Source organism: Lepisosteus platostomus, chromosome 18, assembly GCF_059453375.1.
Source record: "Lepisosteus platostomus isolate fLepPlt1 chromosome 18, fLepPlt1.hap1, whole genome shotgun sequence".
NCBI lineage: Eukaryota > Metazoa > Chordata > Actinopteri > Semionotiformes > Lepisosteidae > Lepisosteus > Lepisosteus platostomus.
The window spans coordinates 13,748,777-13,774,391 of NC_142628.1; the positions used below are offsets into that span (position 1 = coordinate 13,748,777).

The 25,615-nt window shown below is 46.9% G+C and overlaps 1 protein-coding gene and 1 long non-coding RNA gene across 2 annotated transcripts in view; one reads left to right on the top strand and one right to left on the bottom strand.

The window, feature by feature from the left end:
- mybpc3 (myosin binding protein C3) overlaps positions 1–25,615 on the top strand; it is a 49,340-nt gene that overhangs the window by 23,058 nt on the left and 667 nt on the right. Inside the window, exons 15-31 of the mRNA XM_088612120.1 lie at positions 24–190; positions 1,678–1,843; positions 2,514–2,620; positions 2,835–2,864; positions 3,720–3,859; positions 6,317–6,476; positions 7,768–7,872; positions 8,124–8,312; positions 11,840–11,974; positions 13,051–13,218; positions 16,311–16,399; positions 18,169–18,364; positions 19,371–19,510; positions 21,889–22,048; positions 22,338–22,474; positions 23,105–23,291; positions 23,877–23,919. Of these exons, the coding sequence (XP_088468246.1) occupies positions 24–190; positions 1,678–1,843; positions 2,514–2,620; positions 2,835–2,864; positions 3,720–3,859; positions 6,317–6,476; positions 7,768–7,872; positions 8,124–8,312; positions 11,840–11,974; positions 13,051–13,218; positions 16,311–16,399; positions 18,169–18,364; positions 19,371–19,510; positions 21,889–22,048; positions 22,338–22,474; positions 23,105–23,291; positions 23,877–23,887 (2,287 nt within the window). The 3' untranslated portion in view covers positions 23,888–23,919. The remainder of the gene's footprint in view (positions 1–23; positions 191–1,677; positions 1,844–2,513; positions 2,621–2,834; positions 2,865–3,719; positions 3,860–6,316; positions 6,477–7,767; positions 7,873–8,123; positions 8,313–11,839; positions 11,975–13,050; positions 13,219–16,310; positions 16,400–18,168; positions 18,365–19,370; positions 19,511–21,888; positions 22,049–22,337; positions 22,475–23,104; positions 23,292–23,876; positions 23,920–25,615) is intronic.
- Positions 12,954–15,931, bottom strand: LOC148645727 (uncharacterized). The gene is made up of 3 exons (XR_015928225.1): positions 15,668–15,931; positions 14,202–14,456; positions 12,954–13,558 (listed from the first exon to the last, which is right to left on the bottom strand). It is a non-coding gene; the product is annotated as an uncharacterized LOC148645727 (long non-coding RNA).

Here is a 25,615-nt window from a genome sequence, read left to right on the forward strand (position 1 = left end):
ACGGGACTTTCTTGTCATGGCAGGGAGAAGGATGGGGTGGAGCTGACCCGCGAGGAGACCTTCAAGTACCGGTTCAAGAAGGACGGGAGGAAGCACTTCCTGATCATCAACGAGGCCACCAAGGAAGACATCGGCCACTACAGGGCCAAGACTAACGGAGGGGAGTCTGTGGCTGAGCTGATGGTGCAGGGTAGGTGCGCCCCACCCAGGGGAGCTGAAAATATTTCCATTGTGCTTTGGCATTAAAACAGACGCGGGCCTCCTGTTGATCAAAGAGGCTTATCGCAAGGTTTAATAGGTTTGTGTTCTGTGTGTAAAGTACCTTGAGTTCGGTGTGTGCCTGCAGGCTGACGTCTCACGCATCACATCGTAGGGCAGGGGAGCGCTGAAGCCCCTCTTGACAGTGCAGAAGAATAAAGTGGGGTTCCACCCTCCCTCTTCAAGGGGGGTGAAGGGTCAATCCGACGGGGCACATCTTCTGTGGCTTTGGGAGGTGTGAGGAGGAATGCCCAGAGGACAGCTGCAAGAACAGGGGGAACGGGGGGGAGAACGCGCAGACTCCACACAGACAGACGAGAATGTCCAGTGGGCACTATATAATTGTGTGAGATGCAAAGGATTCACAGATTATTTTTTTTTGCAAAGCGCACAGACGACAAAGTAACTGAAAGATATTTTTAAATAAATAAAATATGGAACCTAATGATTTACTACAAAATAAAGTGTATAAATGTTTCTTCATAGAATATACAGGGATTTCATGGAATATTCCTCGTAAATGCTTTATTTTTACAATACTGCTTCTTGGTTTAATACCTCAGGAGCAGCAATTAAATGTGGAGGGCTAGGTACCCAGTCCACACAGCTTTCTCCCTTCCTGAAACCCGATCCCTGCGATTCCTGTCATTGTGTCAAGGTTACTGCTCTAACACAGCTGAGATGCCAGCTATAGTTAGAAGAAACGGCTGATACATTTTCTTCGAGACACAGCCCGCTTGGCAGGGCCCCCCGTTCTCCCTGCCTCCTGCTCCTTCTGTGTTATTTTGCTGTCTGTGTTAAAGGCCTCCTGGGGACTGAATTTCCCCATGAACTTTGAAGAGTAACACCCTGCACATTCTCGCAGTCCGCATACCATTGTGCGTTACAGCCCATAAACAGTTCTTAATCCACAATGAATAAAAATGGGGGGGAGGGCGAGGGTGGGGTGGAGATGGCAGCACATGATGGCAGAGTCTTTGCATCATGCTACACAGCTTACTGACTGCTGCCAAGGTTAGTATAGTTGGAACAATAAGCAAAGGGCAAATCACCAATTAGTGTCTGCTGGGCTAAAGGTGATGCCGAGTTGAAATGAATCACCTCTCCTGCTCCCCCTCCCTGTATAGCCTGATGCCCAGAAGGTGTGTCCCCAGGAGGTGCAGTCTTCTGCTGCACTGTAGGATGTCAAGGCCCATTTGGAATCAAAACAGGCCACTGTTGCTTTTGGGTGATTAGGAAACTGTCCATGACGTGTAGTGAAGACTGAGGCAGGTTTTCTTTGCCTTTTTAATCTAATGCACTAAAGCAGTGCAAAAAAAAAAAAAGATGACTGGACAGTACTGCAGTGCGCAGGCAATGGGAGATTATCTCAGAGAGCCCGGTGAGAGCGGTTCTGTTTTCTCCCCCTCTGACTGCCAGAGAAAGAGCTGGAGGTGTACCAGAACATCGCGGACCTGACAGTTAAGGCCAAGGACCAGGCAGTGTTTAAGTGCGAGGTGTCCGACGAGAATGTCAAGGGTATCTGGTACAAAAACGGGGTGGAGGTGACCGCCGACCAGCGGATCCACATCACGCACATCGGAAGGTGAGTGGCTGAGGGATGGAGCCACGTGCTGGGAGGGCTTAGGAAAAGGATCAGTATGGAGAGCAGATCTGTCCACGCGGAACCTTTTGAGAAGTGCATTGAAAACCTAATTGCCATCTCTTTCAGCAAATGCATGTGTAAGAGGTCCTATAGCTGAGGATACAGGGTGACAGGGTGACGGGGATCTCAGTTCCCTAGGATTCTCAAGATCATTGGAACCCCTCCGCAGTGGGATGCAGACCCTTTGGCTTGATGCCCGTAGCTGGTCTATGTGGGCAGCTGCCTCGACACACATGCCCAGATTCACACCTGCACCTGGACTCTGGTCCAGTGCCCCTTCGTATTCTGGTTTAAGAATCCCTTGCCACCTCTTTTCCATTGATTAATGGAACCCCTTAGAGTCAGTGATTAGATTGACACCCACAGACTACTCAGGCAGCAAAGAAACCAAGTAAAACAATAGGCCCACCCACCCCATATCTAAATATCTTGACCCCTCCCCTTGCCTCCCTATAAAGTATCGACCCCTCCCCTTGCTTCCCTGGGGAGGTCTTTGCCCCTCCCACTGCTGTCCCACGGAGCGTCTAGACCCCTCCTCTTGCCCCACCCACGAAGTATCTTGACTCCTCCCCCTGCCCCTCTTGACTCCTTCCCTTTGTTTCCCTGTTAGGATCCACAAGCTCACGATAGATGACGTGAAGCCCGAGGATGAAGGAGACTACACGTTTGTGCCAGAGGGATATGCCTTCAATCTTTCTGCCAAACTGAACTTCCTAGGTACTGGGGCCATTGTTATCAGTTCCACCTCAACTGTGTGCGTTATAGACTGTTGTAACTCAGTGAGCATTGTAACCTTTACATTTTCAGAGCTAATTTTTAATATTCAGAGCATATACAATATGGTCTAAGTTTTCTCTTATTCCATATTTTTAAGATCCTATTAAGTATGTACAGTATACTCAATATTTTGTATTTTTTCTCTGTTTTTCAGAGGTCAAGATTGACTATGTTCCCAGACAAGGTAAGATGTTAAACTTTCCAAACTGGTCAATCGGTTCCTTAGATGGCTGTGATCCTTGTAGCAGGCGATGGGGACTAATTACTGTACACTGTTCTTCACCTGTGTACTGATAATATTCTTTATTTTTTAAAACTTTGTAATATTTCCTATTTGTATATAAGAGGTTATGAATGAGTAGAGGCAATTCAGCCCATCTAGCCTATCTTGGTCATTAGTAGTAAGTCCAGGACTTCATCAAGCTACTACATGAATGAAGCCAAGGTATCGGCTTCAACCACATGACTGGGTATCTTGTTCCACACACCCACCACCCTTTGGGTAAAGATGTGTCTCCTGTTCTTGCTATATACCCACACAATTGGGAATCAGGCTTCATTCCTGTATACCTCAGTTCACAGCGGAGAGAAACATGGAAAGAAGGAAGTTCAGATGTTCCCCTCTGAGGTACAGTCCAGATTGGAAGAGAGGTGCCTCCCAAAATGACACAACTGGGAGCCATCAGGTGCCCACATGGTCTCAAGGGTGACTGTTCTGTTGAGAGCTCTGCCCAGATAATGCCAGCTAATCCCAGCCCTCACCAAGGTGTCCTTTCAGGCACCACTGCTCCTCAAATCCCAGTCACACTCATCTAGTGACATGACTCAGGCAGGCTCGACCCTGTGACATCATATTGCCCCTTTGTTCAGGGTGTCACATGTGCCGTTGTCTATGTTGTGAGCCCCACGCACCGTCAACACTGAGGGGGCAGCACCCCAATCTCACTGGTGCAGAGCAAAGCTCAGCCGATCACTCCTCTGGGGCAATCCAGAGGATATCGCAGACGTGCCATCATTTTTCATGGTTGCTGCTTTGCAGATCCGCCTAAAATCCACCTGGATTGCGTGGGCCACCTCCCAGAAACCACCATCATCGTGGTGGCGGGGAACAAGCTGCGCCTGGACGTGCCTATCTCTGGGGACCCTGCGCCCACAGTGGTGTGGACCAAAGCCGACAAGGTATTCCCATCTCTCCAGCCTTGCCCACCCATTCGCTAGAATGCTCCACTCTGGACAAGCACGGAGCTCCGCGGTCCATAAGCATGTGTGCATGAACTGGAATTTCCATTGAACAGGACTCCTGCATCACTGTTCATTCCACAGTGGCCTGCTCAGAGGATCTCTCTCGAGAATGCTTTTCAAAGCTCATATTAGAATCCTCACAACAGTGGCCTGCACACGTGGTAAATGCTGTTGCATACGTATAGTTATAACATGAGTTAAAGCAAGGACAGATCCGTCAGTGTGAAGCAGGTTGGTGCTTGCAGATATCGCACTCGGATTAGCAGGGACCTTGCCTGGGGGTGGCATGTCATGCATGTGAGGTAGGTTGTATGACCCCTGTGATGAGCTGTGCAAGTTCACATTGGTGAGACAGTCAGTTTTACTGCAGTACATGGAGACCTCACAGGTAAGAGCTTTTGCTGAGCTCGCCCTTCTACTCCATTGCTTCAATTAGAGGCAGCTATACTCTTTCCACTTCTCTCCTTTTTCCATTACTGTTACCATCTGTTTTCTGGCTGAATTTAAGCTTAATTTTCTACCAAACGGACCTGTCAGACCTTAAGAAAATGCACAAGGTGCTGCTGAGGAGGCAGAACCATCAACTTCATACCAGCCTACTCAGAAACAAAGCTTCTTCAAAGCTTTGCGTAGCACAGCCCAAACTCTGAAATACCCCCCTGTGCATGGGAGGATGAAGGGAAACACTAGAACTGCTGCTGTAGCTTCTTGCTCTGGGGTTTTCAACCAGCAGGAAGGTGGGTTCTGTCTGCTGGGGAGCATGACCTTTAGTGCTATTTAAATTGATATCGTTTTAATTAACATTTTGCTCTGGACATTCAAGTATTCGGCTTATTCTCAAACTGGAGGAAACACGAGTTTGGGCCATTGACCTTGTAAATATCAAAACATGTAAAACTAAAAGCAAATCCTGAGACTTTTTGTCCTGCCAGAGCAAGCTTTGAAAAATCTGAAGCTGTGGCTGCCAGGGACGTCCCGCAGACCCTGCCTTACCCTTCCTCTGGGGGCCCTGCTGCCTGCCAGCCCTCCTCCCTCCCCGTTTCCCCTTGGCGTGCCTGGCTCTCTCTGCCGCTTCACAGATCTGCTTTGCTCACGTAGGGCAAATCTAGAAAGCCGAAGGGCGACGAGTCTGCAGGCGTGGAGTTCAGTGCCGATCTGATGAAAGACGGGGAAGTAAGTTCCGTCGTGCTGCGGTCGGGTCCTGCATGCGTAATCAGCCCGCTCTGCGAGGGCCGCAGGAAGAGGCAGCGTGTGCCCGGGTCTCACCCCGTCCGTGTTGCGTGTAAGATGGGAACTCCATCACCTCCGCCGCTCTCCGAAGCCATTCGATTCCGTGCTCTCAGCGGGCTTTGTTATTCAATCTCCTCCTTCTTCCACCAGTGGCTCGTTGTCGAGATGTAAAACCATTTTAAATGGTGTTGTAACAGAAAGAATAAGGTTCTGGAGATGAAGTTAAACAGATGAGTTTATTGCACGCAAGGAACAATAAAGCCGAAGTCTTGTTTACCGCAAGAGGCAACAAAACTGAAGTATTGTTCAAAGTGCCGGTACAAACTTTTAGTTTATATAGCCCTTCCTTGTCGCTTCTGATGTCACTCGTTATTATGGTAAAGGGGGGAGGTCACGTGTTTGGCCAATTTGCAGCCTTTTGGCCAAATGGTCAGGGATTAAGCCCCCGGGGAGTTTCCTAGCTCGCATCTAGAATCTATATCAGTTAACCCCCTTCCTGCCATAAACTCCAGCCTTAGAAGTCTAATCTTCTTGCAGAAAGGACTTAAAATGAACCCCGTCTTCACATCTTGTATCTTACTTCAATGGCAAAAATCTCAAAATGCATCGCTGCAGTTTCGAGTTACATGCAGTGGCTTCGATCAAATCGGTGTTGTGCAGTGGCCAACACAAGGTGTGTGTGCCAGGCCGTGATTTCTGCGTAGGTGGCTGTAGCACAACTGCTCAGGCGTGTGCACGTTCTCTGGGTCACAGTGCTGTGAGTGTGCTGTCCATGGACAAGCTCAGGTGAGTGTCTGCATCCTAGAGCTTAGAAATGCTATATAAGGCATACGGTGTCCCGATATACTGATGGGCCCTTCTTCTCCCAATCCACCGGCAGTGAAGTGCTTTAGAGAAGAGAAATGTCCTCTCTAAGCAGTTTAAGAACCTTTATGAAAGTTTACTGCTGCAAACGTGCTAGTAAAAGCATGGAAAAGCACGTGGAGGTACAGTTATACAAACCATGCCGAACCAGGACAATGGAGAGTAAATGTGTTAGCACCGTAGGACCATGGGAAGGAGCCTAAAAAGCGCTCGTCTGTCACGGCGGCCGCGCCTGGGGGGCAGCCGCCCAGGTGCGGCGCAGCGGACTCACGCCGGGCTGTCTCCTGTGCCGCCGGCCAGGTGATCTCGGACTCGGACGGCCGGGTGCACGTGGAGTCCTGCAGGGACCACTGCACCTTCACCATCGAGGGGGCGGAGAGGCAGGACGAGGGCGTGTACACCGTGGTGGTGCGGAACCCGGCGGGCGAGGACACCGCGGACATCGCCGTCAAGGTCGTGGGTGAGCGGGCCGCCGGCCGCGCGACTCTGCACCAGACAGCACAACACAGGGGCGTGTCTGCCTGTCCCCTGCAGAGGCAACAAGACAGCAGCCTCAGCCCCACCAGGAAAGCAGGCCTGCAGTCCAAACCAGACTAAGCCCTTTGTCAATTAATTAACAACCAACACTTGCCCTGTACTACAACAAACACAAAAATAATGACATCTCTTACACATGAATTGTTTTCTTTTTCAATTTTAGTGGTCACACTACTGCACTGATTGCACCTTCTGTGTGTTGTCGTAAAATTCAGTAGATCAAGATAAATACATTTACACAGCAGCTCTGGGTCATTATCAGCATGTAGGACATAATAAGGCACCGGAAAGATTTTCTCTCAATCTGCAAAACTGGACGCCTTTACTTTTCGAAGGAGGGAGGAATAAGTATGGGGATAACCGAGAGGCATTTAAAATACAGAAAATGCTATTGCTTTCAATATTAATTCGTCGTGTTTTTAGTGCTAATACGCTCATTCTAAAGAGGCATCAGGGCAATTGATTTCTCCTGTCATTTTAGGAGAAGTTGTAAATGAGTGATGTTAGGATTATCATTTTCTTATCACGTTGGAAACCATCATTGATTGAAAGCACTCTCCAGTGGCTGTTAGTGATAACAGGATATATTTGGTCTGTTCTATAAAATGCTATTTTGGTGGTGGGTCTGAAAACGAAGTGACAGCACCCTGTCAGTGACATACCATTCACCGGTGAGGGACAAGCTGATCTAGGAGAGTGTCTCACTGCCTGAGAACATACTTCGGAAGAGCATCAACGCCTTCCAGAGGCTATTTATGGAAACTCTTCTTGACTCTTGTTTTCTTCATCACAAAAAGGTCTCGCCTAAACTCTAGGTTTTGTGTTAAAAATGGTTTAGTTCCCCTTTCATTTAAGATCAGAATTTCAAAAACAGCCTGCTTGCGACAGCCCAGGTCTCTTAATATTCAGATACTGTAGGTCATGATAGCTATATTTACATATCAGCTCTGGGTCATTTTTGTAAAATGCTGCTACCCTCTTCCTCTAATTTTTTTTACACAAATTAAAACCGACGATAGCTGATTAAGCAGACAAAGTCCCCAGAGTCTCCCACCACTAAACACGAAGCCAGTGCCTTTAAAGGCCAACCATTTTTCTTAAAAATCTTTTGAGATTTGGAATTATGCTGCTTCTTTGTTATGCATTCCTTGAATAGCTAAGTTGGCCTTCAAATTTGCATATAAAGCTTTGCTTTGTACCTCTGTTCTCTGCAGATGTCCCTGACCCCCCTGAAGCCCCCACGATCATCAGTGTTGGGGAGGACTCCTGCGTGGTGCAGTGGGAGCCCCCAAAGTTTGACGGCGGTCAGCCAATCCTTGGTAAGGCCAAGCAGGGTGCAGGCAGTGGCCAGCTGGACTTTCCATGGTGTCGGGACACTGTGCAGTCTTGTGGGCCGGACTGCATTTAGTGAACTTGTATTGCCCAATCTCAGAATTCGGGTTAATTACTGATGGGCAGTGAGGTCACGTAAATATAATAATTATTGATGTCCATTTCGGGGATGGTCTAGTTGAACATGCATCGGACGCCAGCATTCATTAGGCCGATCTGATTTCCTGTTTGCCCTCAGGATACGTGCTGGAGAGGAAGAAGAAGAAGAGCTACAGGTGGATGAGGCTGAACTTTGACCTCCACAAGGAGCTGACCTACGAGGCGAAGAGGATGATTGAGGGCGTTGCGTATGAAATGCGGGTGTACGCGGTGAACGCCATCGGGATGTCCCGTCACAGTCCGGCATCTCAGCCCTTTGTCCCAGTCGGTACGTCTCCTTTCGCCCCTTCTGTTCTCCACCAGAGTCCTGGTGACAGGACGGGCACCAGGCTACGACCAGGGCATAGAGAAATGTGTAAATGACTGTATCAGACCCAGGATGCTAAACTAGGAACCAGTTCATATAAGAAAGCCAAACAAAAAAACTTTCAGTGTTTTCACCCAGTGGCTCTGGCTTACAAAAGAATGTGAGAAGAGTTTCTTTTCTCTTTCCGTATGGTGGCTAAGTGAGACATGAAGCACAGGGTGCTAAACTTTTTGTCCGATTCAACCAGGAGACACAGCACTACAGCAACAGCACTAACTGAATCAGGCAGGGCTGGACAATTCCTAGGAGCTGACCTGTGAGCTAGGAAACACTAATGTGGTCTGTCAGCACAGGTGATCCATCAATTCATTTGTCATTCAAAGCATGTTGCCTTCAAAGGCAAAGAACAACCAAACCATCATTCTGGAGCATCAGTCGGTATTTTACATCAGGATTTCATACTTGTAGGAGCTCAACGTGTGATCTTTCTTCCTGGCAGAAGTTCCTAACCAGAGGGAAAAGACTTGTAAAATCCTGTCGGATTAACGAGAGGTGTCCTAGAGCGCTGAATTGTGGGCTTTATTGAACAGGTGTGGGGGACTATGCAGGCATTGTGGCGAAAGCTTTACACCAGAAATAAGCTGGAAAAACAAAATAAGAACTAAGGTGACCTAAATTCAGCACCTTGCTCTGAGATTTTTATTAGGACTCATCTTAGTCCACCGATTGCATTTTATAAATCCCTTCTGGGCTTTAACACCTACCTAGAGTGTGAGCACAACAAGATAGCTGCACTCCCTTCCCAGCAGTGTGCAATATGAGGACATCTCTGACATCTGTCTGAAGCACATAGAATTCCACAAGATTAAGCCATGTGTCTATGATTACCAGTCAGATTCATCCTGGGGCCGGGCTGCAGCATGTGGGGTTCGGGAGCTGAGTGGGTTACGCGGTCCCATAGCCTCTTCCTGCTGGGGTTTGCTGTCCCACTGGGTGCGAACGCTGAAGTATCCGCCTCTAACCCAGCAGCGCCGGGAGTCGCACAGACAGCTGATTAGGAAAGTATCTGTGGCATTCCCCTCTATAAATAATCACTCATGACCGGTGCAGTGACGCTGCGCCAGCTGTGCCGCCAGGGGAATAGTGGCTACTGTACGCGCCCGGGGACAGGAATCACGCTCCTGCTGCTGCAAGAGAGGGGGACCGAGCCCGACTGCATGAACAAGAGCCAACATCAACAGATCGCCGAGGACAGCGGAGGAGGAAAAAGACACTAGCCCGAAACACACACACACACACACACGTGCGCCCGGGGGTCGGCGGAGAAGAAAGAAAAACCACAGCATGACGAAAGCCACGCTCCCCAAGACGGCCGAAAAGAAGCCAGCGCCGCCGGCACCGGAGAGCCCACCCCAGCCCGCGGAACCGGCACCCCCGTCTGACCTGCAAGAGGCTACGAAGGAGGCAGACCCCGGTCAGCCAGGCCAAGGATCGGCACCGGGGGAGCCCCCGGCGACCGAGGAACCCAGCCCACCAGCAGAGGAGCCCGCCCTACCGCCAGAACCCACTCCTGAACCGGAACCAGAGCCAGAACCCAAACCCACAGCCAGTAGGCTTCATTTTAAAGCATGATTTGACCAGGGGGTAGTTTCCTGAGTTTTCTGGGGGGGATGGAGGGGCTGTTGTTCCAAGATGACATACTGGGTGTGAAAAGGCTAGGTTGCAAAGAGGCTACAGAATTGACACTATCCGGTAGCGTGAGAGTATCATTTTCTCTTGATTCGAACCTTCATTAACTTATTAGCCTTTGTGTGCATTGAGTGTCCTGTGTGCTACACTGCATGGCATTTTGTTTTCTGAGGTTAAAGAGGAGATCTGTTTTTTTTTGTACCTTTACATTGTGTGGGAACCCCATTTCTTTCTGTTTTGCTTAAAGTCCTTTAGGGGGAAAAACACGCGGAATTGCTTGATTCTGTTTGCACTAGATTCGTTCTTATTCCCTTCTGTTGCTCGGAAACAATGTAAGCCTGACTTTTCACACGTTTAGAACTCTTCTCTGACACGGTATTCCGTCGGCACATCTTAGGGGGGAAATCTTCTGAAGTGCAAAAGCTGTTTTGAAGCACACAAGCAGTTAAAGACCTATTTTTAAATGTAACAGACCACAATAAATTTCTGTAGCTAAAATAGGCATTCCTTTAATTCTCTCAGCTGCTTGAATTTGTTGTTGATCATGTAGCCCAGTGCCAGATGGGGGAGTCACTCATGGTCACACTCCTGTGTTTACAGCACAAGCTGAAGAATTTCTAAAAGGGCCTTTTATTGTCTCCTCCTTTGACATTTTTGGAATGATTCCTTCTGCAACATAAACCATATCTTGGAAGAGACCAGCAACGTTTCTGTATTAACGTACACGTGTCTCACCTTACACGTTAGAGCTGTACATGAAGGGAAGACTGTAAGCTTCTGTTTTCACGTTTCCTCAAATGTGTCCAGTTCTGCCACATTTTACTCTGAAAGAGATCAGGCAGCGTTTTGAGCACAAATTAAATGTAGCCCATGTCTACACTGCTGATACCGTTTGTCTCACACCTGGTTTGACGATAATGATGGGACAAGTGAGGTGAGCTTTGAAGGTGAATTGTAAAGTACAGTCAGTTTGACAGTGTCCTCCAACTCAGCTCAGCTGTCCTGGGGCTAAGGGATTTTGTTCTTGCACAGTGGCACATCTCACTGCGCACATACTGTATTGTATCTCCTGATGGGTGGGTGAGCTCTTCCTGCAGGGGAGCCGGCTGTCATCCAACCCACAGGCAAAGCATGCCCCCTCCTGAGCTGATGAGCTCAGCAAGTGGGCGATATCCCTTACACTGGGCAAGCTCACTAGGGGACGTCTTTTACTGTGCAGGTGAGCAGAGCAGTCGATGCTTAAGCATGTGTACCTCGGTTTGCAAATGGAATTGGGGAGTACCGGGCTATGAAAGCACCTATACCCCCCAAAAAAATATATCGCAGGCCACAGAATGTAAAGAGACAATCTCTAAGGCCGTCCAGATGGCGCAGCCAGTAAAGGCGAGCTTGCCCGAGCTAAGCTCTGGGATTGACTGCATGTCAGAGTCTGGGACATTTCACTACAGTGATGGGGATTCCCTCAGGAATGGAGCACATTGCCTAGGGATTGACGCAATTATTTGGCCATCTCTCAGTTGTCAGTGAAGCCTGCAGGCTCGCGTTCCTGGCCGGGAGGGACGCTCTTCTCTTCCAATCAGCACTCAAGCTCCAACAGGGGGCGGTGCTGCCAGTGACGTGTAAAAGGACGATTGGCTCAGGGGCCACGCCTCCTCACTCTCCCATGTGCGGTCACAGGGTTCGTTGTGCCAAGCCAAGACGTAATGAACAAACACAGCGATTCCTAATCGGGGCTGAGCATAAAGCAGATAATGGGTAATTCTATATTAATTAAGCAAGGCCTGCCTTTCCCTTCGTAGCTCCCACCAGCGAGCCCACAGGCCTGGCCATCGACGACATCAGCGACACCACCATTTCCCTGAAGTGGAGGCCCCCAGAGAGGCTGGGCTCAGCTGGCCTGGATGGCTACATTGTGGAGTACTGCAAAGAAGGCTGTGAGTTACCATTCCTCTTGTGTGCAAGTGATGTGTGTGACTGGGCAGAGAGGTCAAACATCACTCCTTCCAAGCCACCCCTTTGCAGTTTTTTCGCACCAATAGCATGCTAAGTGCTTGACTGATAGTGGATCCATCCATCCTTTTTCTACCCACTTGATCCATTTAGGGGCCGCAGGGGAGCTGGAGTCTATCCTGGCAAGGAACGGGCGCAGCTAGGGTACACACTGCCTGGGACACCAATCCATCACAGAGCACACACAGACACACTCACACAAGGTCCAACTTTGCCAGAAGCCAATTAACCTACCTGCAAGGTTTTGGACGGTGAGAGGAAACCACAGCATAACCGACCCAGCACAGTGTAAAACTAAGAAGATAACCATGACAAAGACCTACACTGAGATGACGTAGAAAATGGGTTACAAAGCTTACAACCTTGATCAAAGTCCAACATCTGTAAAATTATTAAGCGACTGAATGGTTTCCCCTTCCAGCTTCTGCTGTAGTGTCGTGTTAGTTGCATTTTCAGTTAATACCAAAAGGTTCCTACAAAGGCGGCCTGGGACAGTGTTTATTATTGCTGCCTTGCAGCTCTGGGGCCCTGTGCTGATTTCCTTGGGTGTCTGCATTTGTATTTCCTCTCTGTGGCTTTCCTCCTGGTGCTCCAGTTTCCTCCCACAGTCCAAAGACATACCGGTGGGGTAAATGGCTGCTAATGGGCAAATATGCCCTGGTTGAACGTGCGTCTCCTGTGATGGACTGGCATCCTTACTTGCTGAAATAGGCTCCGGCTCCCCCACACCCCTGAATTGGAAGAAATGGTCAGGAAATCGAAGGATGGATCATTTCAATAGATGGCTAAAACCGGAAAAAATCTTGAGCTGCTTGAGAATCGTATGTCATGCCGAACTAGACGGCACACTTTCCTCTCTGCAATAACAAACCCTCTTGACTCTTTGTAAACGGCATCATGCAAGACTTTTCTAAGCAGCATTTATTTGTGTGTGGGCGCTTCAGGAGAGTGGCAAAGTGACCTGCATGTTCTCTGCCCTGTTCTCTGCCCTGCCGTGCAGCTGACGAGTGGGTGCCAGCCTTCGAGGGCCTGACGGAGCGCACCTCCGTCATCATCCGGGATCTCCCCACGGGGGAGAAGATGCAGTTTCGCGTGCGAGCCGTCAACGTGGCGGGTAGCAGCGCCCCCGCTACCCTCTCCCAGCCCGTCACCATCCGGGAGATCATGCGTAAGACGTCGAACGACTCCCCCCCCCAGTTAGTTCGCACTGCGACACATTTAACAGAAATGTAACAGCCGGACATGGGAACCTATAAACAAGGAGAAGGTATCGGGCCCACCTGGGTCGTTTGGTAGTTAGTAATTGATATGAGGATCCCATCCAGCCACATCTTGGAAGAAACCAGGTTATAGACACTGACAAGAAGACCAGGAGGCTTGTCCCATGCTCCCACAATCCTTTGCAGAAGGAAGTGCTTCCTGTTGTTGCCCTCTGAGGCTGATTGGTCAGTCCTTGTTATGACACTTCTTCATATTATTCCTTCGTTTTTAGTCGCCGAGCAGCAGGCCTGTCAAATTTCAAAACATCTCATTTATTACAGTTGAGGCGCGAGATGAGTTTCACAGGCAGTGTGTTTAATGAATATAAAGTCCATCCTCAACTGATAAAAAGTGTTAATGATGAGTTTTAATGAAGAAAGCCCAAGAACTAGATCTAAATTAGTTATACGAAAGGGCTTAAATGATAAATACAAGTACTGGATACATTGAAGATTTTGTTCTGGAAACGGAGAGGTAGTAAATCTGTGAAAGAACTGTAGCTTGTCTGTCACTCCAGTATTGTATCAATATGCTTTGTTTCAAGGTCTTGTCCATTGAGGCCTTTCTGAAGTGAGAAAAGAGCTAAGCTGCAGTAACAGTGTAGCGGTTTGTGAAGAGTGTCTGCACCAAGCAGCCCGGAGAGGGAGAATCCTGAAGGATAAGAGGGATAACAAGCCGTATCTTGGCCACCTCTTCCTGGGGATGATGGCAGATTAGGAAAGTTGCCCTTCAGTGCATTCTTTGCTTGTCAGTCAGTGCTCCACCTGTCGCTGTCCAGTCGCAGTGAGAACCCCCTGCTGTTTCCACTGCCCGGGACACAACCCTGAGACACCCCAACAGGTGGGACAGAACATTAACCTAATTAGAAAAATATTCCAGCCGTCAACTTACCCCTCTTGGACGCCAGCAGGGCTCGCTGGTGCGCCAGCTGACACACAGACGCTCTCCATTCGCAGTGCAATTTGCAGTTTGCAAGAGATGTGTCTATTCAGCGTCCAAGCGGTTTTTCCAGCTCACTGTGAAACGAATCTGCTTCCGAGCCCTACGACTGACCACACGGGGAGGCGGGGGTCTCTGTGCTGCTGTTCCCACCTTATAAAGTATCCCTGCCAGACCAACAGGACCTTGTTATGATGCATCCACTACCTTCCTTAAAGAAAAGCATACAATAATTAATCATTCCATTCGAATTTCTGCATTGCATTGCACTAGCCAGTAATAGGAAGGATTTATTACTAGTTTTTTTTGACAAGTGCTTTGAGAAGCCACCTTTAAAGGCACTATATAAAATAAAGTTTATTATTATTATTATAGTTTTGAGGTTTTAATGGTACAAATTGTCTTCCCAGTACATGACACTTTAAAAATTCATTTTAACTTCCCTTTGTTTGTGACATTGTTAGCATTTCGACCATTTTATCTTATTTCAGATACATTTATTTAGAACGTTGCAAATATTGCTGATTATCACGCTGCAGTTGTCATTTTCTGATGGGCCCTCTGCACTGCACTGCTCTTGCTTTGGAGAGTAAGAATGACTGCAAATAAGAGGGCTAAATTGATATGAAATCCAGCTGTTTCTTGAAAAATAATGACTGGATAATGATTGCAGGGTCACTGCCAAGTCATTATTTTATGGTTATCATGCCATTAACAACTAAAGCTAAAACTGTAAGGAAGAAGGGCTCTGATATACAGAAGAAGAAGTACAATATATTCACGTTATAATAATAATAATAATGATAATTATAAACTGTATTTTATATAGCACCTTTAGAAGTGGCTTCTGGAAGTGCGACAACAACAAAAACAAAGATCAAGATATGCACAATGAGAGGAGACAGTAGAGTACCCCAGGGGTACAGGGGTAAATAACAGAACCAGTTAAGTAAAGTCCCTCCAAAAGAACAAGGTTTTGAGTCAGTATAAAAACTGTATGCATATATTATTTCCCAAGGGTATAATATTTGACGCTCATAGACCTAGTCTTAGAAAACTGTGGATCAGCTAATCTGTATTACATCTAAGCCTTTAATCACTGCCAGTTTTTGACTTCGTTAACTAAATGTGATCTTAACTGATATCTGTAGCACTTGAAGGACCAGAACTGGAGGCCACTGCTGTCGAGTATAAACTTATTATTGTACGCACGACATCTGTATTAACACTTAGCAACGTAATTACAGTGCTCACTCAGACATGTGAGCAGTTAATGGACGTCCCAATTTATTTTAGAGCCAGCCATTGACAGGACAGTCAATGCCAACACTTCAGTTGTGCTGGGACTCAGAAGTATACTTAGGAAACGTAACAGTGTGTGGTAAATGAAATTGAATCTGATGTGACAGCAGACTTACAGTATATAGGACTCTGCTTTTGGGTTCAGCTATGGGAGTCCTCTGAGTCTTAATTTTTGGCACATATCAGCAAAGCCAGAACAAGCTCATTCAGAGCCTTGATGTTCATCCAAGCTCTTGTGTTTTTGCTGATGACCTGTCAACACATTTGAGGTGCTTGTAATAGAGTCATCTTTAGAGAAAGCCCTCACACCTCGCCCATTGAGCCGGGCCAGACTCCCACTTAGTTGAAAGAGCGTGCCTATTACAAGGAAATGAAACATTTAAGGCTCAGAATTCCACCCTGTCAAAAAAAAACAAAACATTTTAGACTGACACATTTCTTTGGCACTTTGTGCCAGTGTACTTTTACATCAGCGGGGCCAACTAGATTATTGTCCTGTGAATGAAACTACTGCATAACTGAATAAATCTGTTCCAGGTTGATTTGAAGAATTGTATTACTTCATAGAGAAAAAATAACCAATTTAAAATAATAATGAATAAATAATCTTAAAAAGAAATACTTAAAAATAAAACTAACTGGATGAGATCCTTGTATCAGTTAGCTACTACAGTAGCTATGACTGCATGGGCAAGTTAAACTGAATGGCCTCCTCTCACTTGTAACTTTTCCTGCTTTTTGACTGGCGCTTCTTTACAGAACGCCCCAAAATCTGGATTCCTCGAAGCCTGCGCCAGACTCTGATCAAGAAGGTTGGAGAAACAGTCAACATCGTAATTCCTTTCCAGGTAAGCTGAGCTCTGAAAAGGTCTTTCATGTGACGTTACAGTATATGGTGTTATCAAAGACTGGGGGAGGTGGTAAACTTGATTGGAACAGGACTGGAAAGTAGCCTGTGTGTGTTTGTTTGGAATCCACTTTGTGATCAGTGCTGTGTCTTCAATTCTTTTCAGATTTAGATAAATCACGTCTAACAGGATTTCAGTTCGGAACCAATAAAAATGCCATCATAAGCTCCCTCTTCAACACAGCTGTAAATACAAGTCCTGTTAGGTTTTTTTTTCTGTGCCAGGCTCTGGCTCCGAGTTTTTTTTTCCCAGAGCCTCGTGGTTTCCCATGTGTATCAGATGTGGATATGCAAAACCTCCGAAGGGGATCTGGCCAACCAGTGGAAGATATTCATAATATCAAACTGTCCATTTTCAGGCTCTTGGGCGCTTGTCTTTGTTTAATCTTTGACCCAAACACCTCAAATCAATTTCGGTGTTAGATTTTGCTTGGTGCAGAAACTCAATCCCAGGCAATTTTGTTGACAAGAGTTACCATGTGTGATATATGAGGGGTTGTGCTTTCTGCAAGCTATAAATAAAGGGACCTCAGACCCTGTAATCATATCCCTGGTAACACATGCAGAGGTGTATTGATTACTTGTGCTTCCATCTTCCCTTCCTCTTGATGAAATGAAGTCCGTAGCTGCTGAAGGCATGGTATTCACAACACCCATCAGAAAGGACAGATTTACAGCAAAGCGAAGATCAGTGGAAGAGGCTCGTCTCTAAACATTTGCTTGGCATTGTCTTAGGAGCATAAGTGCCTGTGAAAGCTCTGTCATTCAGGGGATAGCAGTTCTTCAATCTCGGCATGCTTGAAAGAATAAAACATTAACATTCAGTACAGCAAAAAAAAGTCCCAAGTAAGTCCGGGATCCTCACCAATCTGCGAACATGGAAAAGAGTTCGAATGGAAGCTGGAACACGCTTTCAGAGCTCTGCTGTGTCCAGTTTGCAGATCCACCTGGCCTTTCTTTTTCTCTGTCACTTTTTATTCCAGATCTCTCGCGAGTTACTGTAGCACACTGACTGGGCTTTACCACGTTTTTACCAAGATTTCCCGGTGCTCTACGACAGACTCATTGTATCTCAGTCGCTATACCAGTGAGTTGCAGACCCTGCTCGGGGGCGGCCCTGTCATGAAAGCAGCCCAGTTGAGCAGATGGCAAGCGCTGCAGACACCTCTCTTGGCAGCTGGTGTAGGGAGCTCGGTGTTCCACAGTACAGAAGCTGCCACGGCTGCTGTTGGCCCCATGCAGGCAGGGAAGGGAGTGTCACCTTCTTAACTCGTTGCAGCTATTTTAATTGGAAAATGAGATGTTCACACTCCGGACACTTTCAGCCAACAACATGCACTGCGGCAAAACAGGGAGTCTGAATGAGATCGTGGAGGGGTTAGTGTGTGTACGTGTGTGCGCAAGGTCTATTATCACACCTGTCTGCACCCAAATACAAAATCACCTTTCTTTTCACAGCACCTAAAAAATAAGCTTCAGACATCGTCTTTAGTGTGTCATCTGTACAGGCATTTACTATAATGATTTTCTATTTATTTTTTGGTACCATACTGTATCTCGTGTGCATCTTAAGGTTTTTTTTGGATATAATTCCGAACAGCCTGCTTTTCTTCCAAACAGAAGCAGCGGATGGCCAACTGTGACCTGTGTTGGTTGAGTACGATTAACTGAGACTTGGATGTCGGGCCTTACGGTATATAATCCTCACAGGGCAAACCTAGGCCAAAGGTCACCTGGACAAAAGACGATCAGGCCCTGGACCCTAAGCAGGTCAGCGTCCGTAACAGCGACACGGACACCATCCTCTTCGTTCGCCGAGCTGACCGCAAAGATTCGGGCAACTATGAGCTGCAGGTGCAGATCGAGAACATGGAGGACAAGGCTACCATCAACATTCAAGTTGTGGGTAAGTCACAGGGCTCCTGTTCTCTATTAGACAGCTGCTGCTTTACTTACAACATGTATTGAAAAGGCTGCTGTCATGCTGCAACTGTTTGCTTCAGTTTGTAGGCTGTGTACTGTGTTGTTCCCTTCCTGTAGAATTCTATATAATCTGTGCTCACAGGCGAAAACCCACGATGTTTAATGAACTAGAGCCACAAAGCTAGAGAGCAGCTGAATTTCCACAAGCAGGAGAAGCTGTTAGATGCAGCTGCAATCACAGAGAACACAGGGGCCTTTTCCTCTGGTTCTGTCCTTTCATGTGCCTGTGTTTGATCTGTCACTGTGGGAAAGACAGCTGTACTTTTATCAGGTGGCTGAGGGACACAAACAAGAGCGCACCAGCTGAGCTGAGCAGTTTATGGATGGTAATTGTTGAACAACAGGGGCTCAAGCTGTTGACAAGGTATATTTTGGGATTCACCTTCGACCTTCAAAGTTAGTTGTGTTGGAGCTCTGCAGGTTGGGCTCAAGGAGAAGCCTGAGAACACACACTGCACAGACTGCATAGCAGAAGCCGTTAAAAAGAAACCACTCAGGAGCTGCGTGTGCCCTGTGAGGGGCTGATCCCCTGTCCAGGTTATAAGCCCACCTTGCAACTCTGTGCTTCCAGGATAGTCTCTGGATTGCCGGGAATAAAAACCTTTCCGATAATGTATGGAAAAGTACCAGTGTTATAATGGTCCAAATAAATACAAGGCCCATCCTTTATCATTACCAAAAATTGTTTTATAAAACAATGTTAGGCATTTACAATATGAGAGAGTATGAGGCACTTACAGTACAGATTTAAACAAATGTTAAGATATTCTGATATTGTACAATGTCTGAAATGGTACCAGTTAATACTGGCTTTGCTGTACATTTTAAATTTCGCTGAAAATGATACATGCCTACATTGCATGGCTTTTGCAAAGGAGATGCCTCACAATAAGACAGAGCTTTTCCTGCCTTGCGGTGATATTTCCTAGACAAGCCCGGCCCCCCCCAGAACCTGAAGATCACAGATGTGTGGGGTTTCAATGTGGCTCTGGAGTGGAAACCGCCGAAGGACAACGGCAACATGGAGATCACAGGCTACACCATCCAGAAGGCCGATAAGAAGACCATGGTGAGGGTTCGAAAGGGCAGACAAGTCGGGCCCAGTCAGTTTGCACCAGTCACACAGTGCTTCACAGCTGGGGAAGTGCAATGCTTATTTTCATATCTCGGAGTTAGAAAGAATCAGCATTGATAAGTGCATTTCAAACCACAATGGAAGTAAAATGTACACAGTCACTTGCAAAACCTCCGATTTACATAATGAAATAGATTAAATGTCCAGGTATGTGCAGTGCCATATTCTGCAGTTGAGAATGAGGCAACAAAACTGTCAGTGACATGACGCGGCCCTACTACCTTGTAAATAAGCAGGCTTGTGAAAACATCTCTTTTAACCCAATAGAAATATTGCTCTCAACTTCGACATGGTTTTGCCGACAAATACTGCTTACTTGTTGACTCTGCATGCTGATAACGTTGGAACATTTCTGCAGTGAAATGTCTGCTGCACAACCCGTACTTACTCAGTCGTACATCACGTCATTACAGTGACTAGTGAGCAGGAAGGGTCGCTTCACGTCACAATTCTTGGGAACTCTCGTTCTCTCCCGTGTCGAGACTAACAGTTTGCGACAACATGGTGACTTACGGTACTTTCACAAAGTTCAGGATTTTGTGCTCGATTCGGAATTTGTAAATTGTTTCCATACTGTCAATTAATTTGTTCTGTTACCAAGATTTAATAACTGCACTGAGAGACTGGGACTGCAGTGCCCCTTTAAAACCAGAAATGAATATATCTGTGTGTGATCTGGCAATACCGAAGCTGAACAATGTGCAAGTTCAGCTTGTTTTTGTACCAGATCTTTAGTAAGTGCTTGGTGAGGTTTCCTTCTAGTCCAGGACTTCCCAAACCTGGAAATACCCAGGCTGGATAAAATAGGGGCCCTCTCATCTCAGCACTATTGAAGGTTTGCAAATACTTATTGCGGGAAGGATCCCTCTTTTACCTTGTCATAGACAGACACCTCACAGAGTAGCCTTCATCATGGAACTAACACTGAACTAAGCCCTACTTCTCTGAGTTTATTATGTGGGGCAAACCAATGGAAAGCTTGAACTGAAGGCGGTACAGTATGTGTGCTATGCTGTAGTTTTGAATGGGAATGGGCTCTTGACTTTCCACCAGATGCAGAAGGTATCCTAGCCTCCTTGGTGACCCAGCTGCCCAGTGAATACCTCCCTTGAACAATGTGTCCTGGAGCCCAGCTGTGTCCAACCTGCCTGGCTCAGCTCCAGGCACGCCAGCGGACGCCGATTTTCTAATCTTAGCTTCTGCCCTTTGGCAAATTTACGAGCTGCCTGCAAAAGAGTGACTTTGACTGTGCTTTTTAAACTGGAAGGTTAAACACTTTGAAAGTGTCCAGCTGGTTCTCTGAGCTCAGCTCATTTCCTCCTGCCTTGTATTTCAATCCAGGCTGCATTAGCCTGGATTCATCTAAATACCAGGAATGCCTAGACTTTACTTCTATGATTATCACGTTTCAAATAGCAATTAGTTAATTAGAACTGCAATTTTAGATGTTCTACAGCTGTTTGCAACATGCTTCAACCCTGCCTATGCTGTAGTTTAGGTCGTAGTCTGCCATAGACGAAAGTGTTGTGATGGTTAGCACGGCTGCCTCGCGGGTCTTGGCTGTTAGACTCAATTCTCGACTTGGGGACCTTCTGTGTGGAGTGTGCATGTTCTCTCCTTAGGCACATGGGTTTTCTAAGTCTAATCTGGTTTCCTCCCGTCTCCACAAAGCATGAGGGCTTGGTAAATTGGTTGACCTTCTGTTCCTGCACGCATGTGTGCCCTGTGACCTATCTCGTGTGAAGTCGAGCCTTAAACCCTGGGCTTCTGTGACAGGCTCGGGCCTGGTACAACCCTCGCTGGAGTTCACCCTCTTTCTGATAAGAGACGGAGCCTCAAGTCAACTGCGATAGCTGTTGGTCAGACTAACGCAACGTTTCTGAAATCGCCATCATCCAGTTGCACGGAAAATTCTGGCACATTGGTCCAAATTGTGTCTGCGTTTACAGCCGATTTGTAATCTATAAATCTATAGATGTACGTGCTAAGAGGTTACCGATGTAGAGGCAGCAGCTGTCTTTTGCAAATTAAAAACGCCAGATAAACAGGATTGATCTATTTTATTTATTTTGAGCAGGATTGTTCTTCAAAGCAGGTAGGAGAGGAGAAACTGGCCAGCTGGCACAAGGTTAATTTGGTCTTAATCCAGGCTGTGCACTTGGACAACACAAACTAAACGGGCGCAAGCCAAATGTGTTTCTTACCTGCTGGTGACTGGGTCTGGAGTGCCGAAGGAGTTCCTCTGTAGAAACCAGACCCTCCCTGCTCAGGCCTATGCTAACGGCAGCTGCTTCCCGCTTGTCCCGCGACAGGAGTGGTTCACGGTCTACGAGCAGTACCGCCGTACCAACTGCGTCGTGTCGGACCTCATCATGGGCAACGAGTACATCTTCCGGGTCTTCACCGCGAACCTGTGTGGCCTCAGCGAAGAGCCCTGCGTGTCCAAGGACAGCGCGTACATCCAGAAGACAGGCAGGTCCCTCTTAATTATAATCCGGCGGCCTTCTCCCTGCAGGGGGATTCTGGGATGGAGTGGAGTCCAGGCCCGCCGGTTACCATCCCGGAGCCGTAGGTTTTACTGCCACTCTTTTATTGGCGTGACAAGCATACAAGCAAGGAGAGAAGCTGAACCGAAAGTCTGAGAACCGAAGGTTTCCCAGACGGTCGGAAAATCCGAGATTGCAGGAGGGGAAAAACAAGTTAGGATGGAGTGGTTCTTCCTCTGCCCTTTATTTTGACCTGCATTTTGGGTGTTTCTCAGGGATTGTGTATAAACCACCTGTCTACAAGGAGCATGACTTCACTGAAGCCCCCAAGTTCACTCACCCCCTGGTGAACCGCTCAGTGATCTCGGGCTACAACGCCACTCTGAGCTGTGCTGTCCGAGGCTCGCCCAAGGTAAACCGTCTTAATTAATAATAACCATGATGAGAAACCGAGTTCATAAAGCGCTTTTCATCCCAAAGGATACCTTTGGGCCATAATGCGCCAGCAGCCTCCATTATTCAGTGGAGAAGTGAGCAGTTGTTTCACTGCTTGAATTAAAGGGAGACCAAATTCTACAAGACCAGATCAGAACTTAACCAGGACACCAGGGTTAGCATTGCTGCCTCACAGTTCTGGGGCCCTGGGTTCAATTCCTGGGGTGCTACCTGTATGGAGTTTGTATGTTCTCCCCATGTCCATGTGGGTTTTCTCCAGCTGCTCCCTTTTCCTCCCATAGTCCAAAGGCATAGCGGTGGGAAAATTAGCCCTGGTGTGAGTGTGCCCATACCACGGACTGGTGTCCCATCCAGGGTGTACCCTGCCCTGTGCCCGTTGCTTGCCAGGATGGGCTCCGGCTCCCCTGCCACCCTGAATTGAATAAAGGGCCAGGAAAAGGGTGGGTGGATGGTTTACAAAGTCCAGAGGCCCTGCCCAGCAATCTAGTGCACTTCAAATTAAACTCTCCAGCAGGAGCAGACTCACATCTCCTTGTGATTGTTTTAAAAATTAACCCCTGTCCCCCCTGCTCCCACCCTCCCCCAGCCTAAAGTGACCTGGTACAAGAACAAAATGGACATCAGCAACGAGCCCAAGTACAGGATGTTCAGTAAGCAGGGGGTGCTGACCCTGGAAATTCGGAAGCCCTGTCCCTTCGATGGAGGGGTGTACACCTGCAAGGCCGTCAACGAACGGGGGGAGGCTTTGGTGGAGTGCAAGCTGGAGGTCAGAGGTCAGTGAGCCCCGATGCGTCAACGCTCGCTTGCCCTCTTGATTTCGTAGCATCTGCCAGCTGGACTAACTAGCGATACCAGCATCCAGCTCAACGATATCGGTCAGAAAGAGCTTTGGTCCCAGACCAGACCCCTGTGGTACGCCACAAATTATATTTACCCCTTAACTGGAATGGGAATTGCCCTGGCCCTGGTAAATTGTAATATAAGCAATATATTATAATATATAATGAATATTGTAGTATAAGCATGGATACTGTTTATCTCACATACCCATTCTTGTTTTTTCTCATTTATTTTCTGTGGTTTCATAAATGCACATAGATGTTGATTCAGATATGATGAAGTGATCATCTTGCAAGCTGAACACGCTGAACAGACAGGAGGATCATATATGATCATGCGATAAAGTTTCATAAGTTTGAAAACTTATGTCAAACTATTAACATATCGTAGGGCCTTTTAATAAATCACTATATGATTAAAAGGACCAGTCCGGATAATGCCCAGTTTTCACAGTTTGTCTGCTTTTCTCCGTTTTTAATACCTGTGTCAACTATGTTTCTTCTACTCCTCTCTCTTAGTTTCCCAGTAAGCAACAGACTCTCCCTCAGCACTGCTCTGCAGGTAAGACCACCTCTGAGGCTTGCAGTCTGGAGTCCTGCAGCCCTAACCCTTTTAAAATCAGAAATATAGAACAGTCCAGCAAGTGTGTTGCTTTCTACAAGGTCTTGCAGATTGTCCTTCAACTGATGAGGAAAGGCAGGAATCCTAACTCTGAAAGAGCATACGAATCACAGCCCCTTTTGTAAGGAAAAACTCACATTAATCCTCGGGCTTCTGGCAGATTATTAACAACATGTTCAATAATAGAAACAAGGTGACAGCCATCACTGTGTAAACATGCTGCCTTTTCCATTGAATGCTGTGTGGTTTCAGTATAAGAGGGCATTCCAGTCACAGTGATTCAGTCTGTGCATGTATAGTACTTACTCTTCCCAATACAATAATTCAGTGTTGCATGAAAATGTAGAATCCCCTGGCGATTCCACTTTGTTTTTCAGTCAGAAGGGGGGGGGGGATAGGGAGGGGGGATATGTGTAGGTGCTTAAGTGGAAAATAAGTCGCTATCTTCAAGCTTGTACATGCGGGAAAAAAACAGAAGAAACAACTGCCAGCTTCATATCGCAAAAGCATTCAGCACAGAAAAAGCTGGCTGGCAGGCAGAGAGCTCCCTGGCCACGCATGTGATGACACAGGTCATTCTGACGGTTTTCTCTGTAAATCAGATTAAACAGCAGTCAAGAATGCAATGCTTGTCTGACAGTTAACTGAAAGCTAGAGAGCAGCAGATACAGATCGTTGGACAAAGATCAATAAGAAACACAAGAAATAAAATCACCAGTATTAATGCATTCAATTGCATTAAATGTGACTACAGGCTTTGAACAGTTTGTATTTTGTATTTCAGGCAGTGAACTGGCACAACTTAAGTGGAGAGGCAGAAAGATGGCTAACTTTTAACATATCTACCATGTTGTGGTTCATGTGGTTAATATGCCAAAGTGAGGAAAGTCTGTAGCACTATACATTAAGTATACAGTACTGGTACTGACACAGTTGCAATGTTATTATACAATATTCTAATTTACTTCTATGCAATTGCATTATTTGCAGTTATATACTGTTATAGGAACAAGTAATAGGTTTATTCCCTGCTGAAAAGAGGAGAAAGGAAAAAACGTTTCCGCTGTAGAGCCTTCTTCAGGTGTGTGACCCTTTCTTCTCTTTCCAGCAGGGAATAAACCTATTACTTGTACCTTTGCAGCCTACGCCTGCTGACACAGCTCCCCACCCGAACTATATACTGTTATATACTGTCCTCATTCTCTCACCTACATGAAGCATATTTCACAGCCCAAAGCTGAGATTTGTGTCTTTTTCTACTTTCACGCCTGTTGTAGTGAAAATTCAGCAGTGGAATCTTTCCATTTGCTAGAACAATAATGCAAACAAAACCTGCTGATGCATATGTATCAAGTGGCTATTGAGTCACAGAGCATGGCAATCGATAAGAAGCTTCAAGAAGGAAAATGATACTGCCTTTGAGGTGAGGTGTCATAACAGCCCTTAGGAATGTGCTGAATAGTGTATACACATGCACTCACTGAACGTCACATTAGTGGGCCTGATTAAAATTGATTAAGGTGCTCATTTGGAACGGAGGTTGATCTCTATACTTGACTAACAGACTCCAGGTCAGGCCGAGCTCTAGTCAGCCTGCGACCAGGCGTTTGAGCCTGTGGTGCTGTCGGTGAGAGCC